Consider the following 6307-nt stretch of genomic DNA (forward strand, 5'->3'; position numbering starts at 1 on the left):
ATACATTAGCAATCGGAGGGAGATACAACACTATGGTCACTCACCTAGTCCCAATGACCAAGAGGTCGAGATGGGGACTAGGGAGTGCCTAAGGGGTCCTTATATACTAGAAGGGCTGCTTAGCAACCAAAGACAAGGCGCGAGAGCGAGGCAGTGAAGATGACAAAGGGAGAACAAAGGGCGGGAAGGAAAAGGCAAAGGCATGGCGATCACGGGAACGTAGCATGCGGGTGTGGGAACGTATCTGCAGTGTCCAAACTGGGATGGGCTAAGAAAGGAAATGGTCCGAAAATGGAAGGTGGACGTCAAGGGGAGGGGAATGGGCGGCAAAAAGGGGCGTCTGTCCAACGTCCGTGACAACAAGCCTGAGTTCGCTAAGGCCTTTCGTGCGCTGCGTCTGCTCGAACAGCGTGTTCGCCCACCCGGCTAGCTCTGGTGGACGCCTTGGATGGGGTGCAGACTTCTCTCCCGCCGGCCTTCTCACCAAGGTCCTCTCCGCTGCGGTGAATCTGCATGTTCTTCACATACGCGATGCAGAGCCCCTCTTCCAGTCTCATCCGGCCGTCTATGAGGCCGTCACGAAGCTCGACCAACTGAAGGTGCTCTCGCCGTACTACACCGGCCACACCTGCCTCAAGGCCATCTCGCAGCACCGGGGCAAGCTGCAAGGCATCGAAAACGGGCTGTAGAAGGACGGGCCGCGTCCACAGGGGGACGTCACGCTGTTCGGACGGTATGTCGAGTCGTTGCGGCACATCAGGCTCCGGGAGTGCGGCTGCATGCTCGAGAGCATCATCGAACCACACGTCTGGCTGGACGTGCACATGCTCCACATCGACGGCTGCATCGCGAAGATATCCGCGCTTGCCCGCACGTTCTCCAACCTCTGCCACCTCACGTTCCACATAGAGTTCTCCGTCAAGCAGGAGATGGGTCGGTGGTCTCGAGATGAGTGCCCCTATCCCGCTGTTCCCCTCACGCGTGTGGCGGCTGCAGCTACAGTATCCGATCGGCGTGAGGTCAGGGTTCCAGAACAACCTGAAGACCCCCCCGCTCATGGAGAAGACTAAGCCCCTCGTGCTCTCCGTCACGCTCTCGCACACAGTCTTGGAGGTGTTCCTAGGGCGCATGAAGAGCTCGATGCTGTTGCTACGGTCTATGGAGATGGTCGTCAATAATAGGGCGTGCGGTCGTGCCAGCATGCAATGGTAAATGTTCGAAGATCGGGTCGTGCGTGTTCTAGCTCGTTCTGTCCTCACTTGCGGAGAGCTCACCTCACATCGCATAAAGTGCGGAACCTTGAGATCATGCCGGGTGAGATAGGGTAGATAGAGGGAGAGGGAAGGACAGCGGTGGGAGGCGGTGTGGCGGGAGGGGACGTCTTGCGCGTGGTGTCGAATGCGTGCTCATGCGCTTGTTGTAGACGTGTGTAAGGGCGCTGTAAGTATGCGTCCCGTACAACAAATATATCTTGGGTATGTGTTAGTCCATGAGGTGTGCAAGGGCATACTGCTCTAGCTGGAGGACCAGATATTCTCCAAATATCTGGGTGAAATATTTGCGAAGTATTTATCAAATATGTGTGGCGGTCTGGCACATCTCAACAGGAGAAATATGCTCAAATATTTCATAAGGCTCTCAAATATTTGGAGGGGCCATGCAATCATGTTCCTCCCTACTTGGTAGCGCTATGTAGCGCTGACACTAAATATTTAGCGAATATTTGGGGGAGGAGGTACCCTCCTCCCCTTGCTCCCTCCATACATCCCAAATATTTGCGGTTCGCCTCGAATATCTGGGAGGGATGTTCCTCAAACCATCTCAAATATTTGGAGGGTGCCCTATAACTTTATGGCAAAATAATTCGCATTTTACCATAACTATAAGGATCAAAAAATTTATCTAACTGATATCCCTGATCACGGGAACGTAGCATGCGGCTGTGGGAACGTATCTACAGTGTCCAAACTGGGATGGGCTAGGAAAGGAAATGGTCCGAAAATGGAAGGTGGGCGTCAAAGGGGAGGGAATGGACGGCAAAAAGGGGCATCTGTCCAACGTCTGTGACAAGGACGAGGGAAGTCCCGTACTGTTCTCCACTGCGCAGCCTACTAATTTCCTTCAGATAACAAGTACTCGACGTTTGCGCTCTATAATAGGGACGTCCGGTGGTCAGGTCGACACAATTCCTGCCCTCAGCTTCGCTCGCGATCCGGTCTGTCTCAAGATTGCCCCTCCGCATCTGCTGTGACTCTGCTCCTTTCAAGCTCGTCCTGTGGTCACCACGGTCACCTCCTTGGGGCGAATGGCATGAAAGGGACGTACAGCGATGTCAGCTCGTGCATGCTAGGGTCCCGTTGTTTAGGCAAACCAGACGGCCATGGCGGCGAGGCAATAACCATTGCTCGTGGCCACAGATTGCTCCTGATACGCACCACGTATCCTAGAAATATATTAGTTATGATCTACTGTACAATATCTTGCTTGGTTGTCATTGCAATGGCCTGTCAAACAGGTGAGGTTCGAACATATGATCCATATGAGCCACAACCCGCAGAGGCTCCGGCTCCCTCTGCGGCTTGATCCGCGGATGATGGATCCGGATCTGAGGCTCCGGATCTCTATGCGGATCTGGATCACGGTGACTGAGCCGCAAACACCCGCGGGTAAGACTCTGTATCGAGCCACAGATGATCCATGTTCAGCCCTACGCTGTGGACTGTTATGGCACGCTTCGTCGCTGCCTACAGTGCCACAGAGAGGTAACCTATGTCGGCATGATCTCTCTCTGCCTCGACTGCGTTCTTTGAAGGTGTGTGGCTGATAAGTCTCCCTTCTAGAACCATACCTCTCGACATCATGTCTGGTGCTCTCTACAGTGCAGTCCCTACCGCCTTCGATGGCCGCAACTACCTCAAGTGGGCGCAGCCGATGAAGTTGTACCTTAAAGCTCAAGGCCAGTGGGGTTCGATCATCAACACTCAGCCTACCAACGCCGAAGAAGCGAAGGCCTGGCTTGACGCCGACCTCAAGGCCCAAGACAACATTAGCCTTCGCCTTGCTCCCAGCGTTAATAGCGCTGTGTCGTCTCAGACGACCACCAAGGGGATCTGGGACTACCTCGAGACCACCTATGGCAAGCCTGGCGTGCCAGCTATCTACCAAGACTTCCGTGCTGCCCTCGCTCTCACTGTTCCGGCCGACTCGAACCCTGTCCCCAACCTGGACAAGTTCGAGGCGTACTTTCAATGTCTCGAGACGAACAAGTTCGTCGTTGCCGACCACGTCAAGGGCATGATGCTCATGGCGAAGCTCCCTTCCAACATGGATCCGATGATCCAGCTCTACATCGCTGGCTTGAAGCCTGCGACGGGCAAGACTGCGATTGAGGCGATCACCCTTGCTGGGATCCGCCAGCAGGTCGTACTCCATTGGGAGCAGCGTCAAGGCCGCCAGGGCCAATCGCGCACAAGTGCGAACAAGCTCAGAGCTGTCAAGCGCAAGGGCCCCGACCCTTCCTTCTGCCAGCAGCAGCAGTGCCCTCAGGGGCAGCAGCAGCAGCAGCAACAGCAGCACCCTCAAGGGCAGCAGCAACAAGGACGCCCTCGTGGGCAACGTGGTGGATGTGGTCATCGACAGCAGCAAGGTGCGCACCCACATGCACACTTCACATCTATTGCTGACACCGTCACCACACCGACCATTACTCAGGGTCCGGACGTGGTGCTGGATCCGTGCGCCCTCCTGCGCAAGCCGGTCTGCATGGCCACAGAGAACAACAAGTACCTGTCGCTCACGCATGCCATATCCCTCGCAGAGGAGCTCGATATTCCGGCAACCCCTGAGCGCATTTGGACGTTAGAGAACCTCGTGCGGCAGCTGCCCACTTCAACAGGTTCCTCAACAACCTCCTCCGAAACATTGCGCGAGACGGAAACCGTCTCCTCGGACGTCCCCAGCGCGTCCATCAGCCTGTCCAGCCCAGACACCAGCCGCAAACTATCTCCAATCAGGAGTGGAACTGCCGCGTTAAGGCTTGGACGTACAAAGGCACCAAGTCCTCTGACAACGGATGGGGAAGACCCCCTGTTCTCAGATGAGGAAGAGCCGGTGCCGCCGCCCAAGCGCAAGCGCACGCTCAAGGAGCGGCTCGCTCCAACACTCAGGGAGCGTCTGGACAATCTCATGGACGAGGTGGACGATGCTGTGTCTCTCGGCCTAACTGATGCTGAGGAAGAGATCGACAATTTCTTCGAAAGGACCTGGTATGTTTGCCATCCTTTGACCTCTGACGAGTCGTATATTGACTGCCTGCACCCTGCAGTGACTAGTGTCGCATGTTCTTCTCGTAGAATAGATGGTCTGCGCGACAATGTACCTGTAGCTACACCCTTACAATTAGCTACAGAAGATAATATATGTCTTCACCACTCTTCGTATGCTGAGTGTGCGCGCTGTAAAGGAAAAGGCAGAACATCGACTGAGTAGAGTGATCCCAACCTAGTATGGATGATCGACTCAGGTGCTTCAATGCACTTTACATTCTGTCTCGACGACTATGTCGACTTCCATTACTACGGTACACCTCAACCGTTACACACGGCAGATGGTGTTACTACTATGATTGGCGAAGGAACAGTCATCATACCAACTGAGCTTGGAACTACCTTAAAGCTGACGAATGTCGCTATGGTACTCAACCTCACGTATAAGCTTATATCCTTAGGAGCATTGCTCAAGGATGGATTAGAAGCACATGCAAGCACTGCTGAGATCTCTTTCTATCAGAATGATAAGCTTATGGTCGCATTTAAACCGCGCTTTGAGAATGACACTATATACGTCACTCATACGCAGCCTAGATCGGCGCGATATGCTGTCGCAGCTAGTAATGCTGTTGACTATGAAACTCTTCACCGTCATTTCGCGCACCCTTCGCACGATGTGCTGAAACATGCACGGAAACACACCGAAAAGTGCCCGCTTGTTGAGTTCCCTCTTCATGACTCAATCTGTCGAGGATGTGCTAAAGGCAAAATGCCATCGCAACCTCATCCGCTTGACATTCGTCGAGCGACACGTTCTTTCGAGCTAATCCATTCAGATCTCAAGGATTTCCCTGTGCCTTCATACCACAAGTACAAGCACAAGATACTGTACTTTGACGACTACATGTCGCATGTATGGACTATCGGACTTTGTACAAAGGCTGCTGCACTTAAAGTTACACAGCAATGGCTCGCATATGTCGAGAACCAGTTCAATGCCAAAGTGCAGAAATGGAAATCTAATTCTGCAGGCGAGTTGAAATTGACCGCCTTCACAGACATGCTCAAGGATCGTGGGATCGAAAGAATACCCTCTGCTCCCAACATCCATGAGTAGAATGGACGTGCTGAACGAATCATTCGCACGATCATGGAAAAGGGTGAGGCAATACGTCACGATGCTTGCATACCACAATCATGGTGGGAATTCTCATTCGAGTGGCATGCAGCGCATGTCTATAACAGAACTCTGATGCGACGACTCAACTGGCGCACTCCATATGAAGTTCTGCATGGTTCTAAACCAGACATTAGCCAGCTACGAGTCTTCGGATGCGGTGCCTATGTCTTCTTACCACACGAGGTTCACAAGAACAAGCTATCACCCAAGTCGGAGCTGATGGTCTATCTCGGCGTTGGTGATGGTAATCACAACCATAAGTTCATGTGTTTGCCCAATAATGTCATCTTTACAGCCGCTCAAGCGCTGTTTGATGAACATATGTTTCCCAAGTGTCCTGGACACAGAACAAAACGATAAAGGCAGCCTTCTGCGCCTGAAGAGGAAAAGAATGGACAACCTGCGAACCAGGCACCCACTTCTTCTTTTCTCCCTGATGACGATGAGGAACCACATCGTCCGCTCCCAAAACCTTCTGCAAAGGCAAGGGCAAAGGTCGAGACGTCGTACCTAATGCACCGCCGGCAAATCCTCCTGTACCGCAGCCATTGCGCGGACAACAGCCTGTGCCTGTGCAACGCCCAGTGTCGCCGCCACCTCCACCGGTCAGATCTCGTGCGCCTTCACCGCGCCAATCTGGGAGAGAGCGGAAAGTACCGACCTGCGAGGGCAATGTCTATGGTGAATCACAGCACCCTACAGACATTTTAAAGGAGATAGAAAAACAAACATCATGGAGGAACTTGGTGGAACAGCGTGGAGAATTGAGTCGCTCTCGACCTGCGTCAGTTCCAAGTCCTCGGAATGAGTCACAGGTTCCCGGACCTAGCTCTACCAAATCTAATCCACGATCACAACC

The 6307-nt window shown here is 53.3% G+C and overlaps 2 protein-coding genes across 2 annotated transcripts; both read left to right on the plus strand.

The window, feature by feature from the left end:
- Positions 1–280: 280 nt before the first annotated feature.
- On the plus strand, positions 281–689 carry DICSQDRAFT_173965 (uncharacterized protein; the record flags this gene model as incomplete). Its single annotated transcript, XM_007369761.1, has 2 exons — positions 281–386; positions 460–689. The coding sequence occupies 2 exons, from the start codon at positions 281–283 to the stop codon at positions 687–689; spliced, it is 336 nt and encodes a 111-aa protein (XP_007369823.1).
- A 90-nt stretch (positions 690–779) lies between these two features.
- On the plus strand, positions 780–1212 carry DICSQDRAFT_173966 (uncharacterized protein; the record flags this gene model as incomplete). The annotated part of the gene is made up of 2 exons (XM_007369762.1): positions 780–933; positions 1025–1212. The coding sequence occupies 2 exons, from the start codon at positions 780–782 to the stop codon at positions 1210–1212; spliced, it is 342 nt and encodes a 113-aa protein (XP_007369824.1).
- Between the last annotated feature and the right edge of the window lie 5095 nt (positions 1213–6307).

Source organism: Dichomitus squalens (genome assembly GCF_000275845.1).
Source record: "Dichomitus squalens LYAD-421 SS1 unplaced genomic scaffold DICSQscaffold_55, whole genome shotgun sequence".
In the NCBI taxonomy this organism is placed as follows: domain Eukaryota; kingdom Fungi; phylum Basidiomycota; class Agaricomycetes; order Polyporales; family Polyporaceae; genus Dichomitus; species Dichomitus squalens.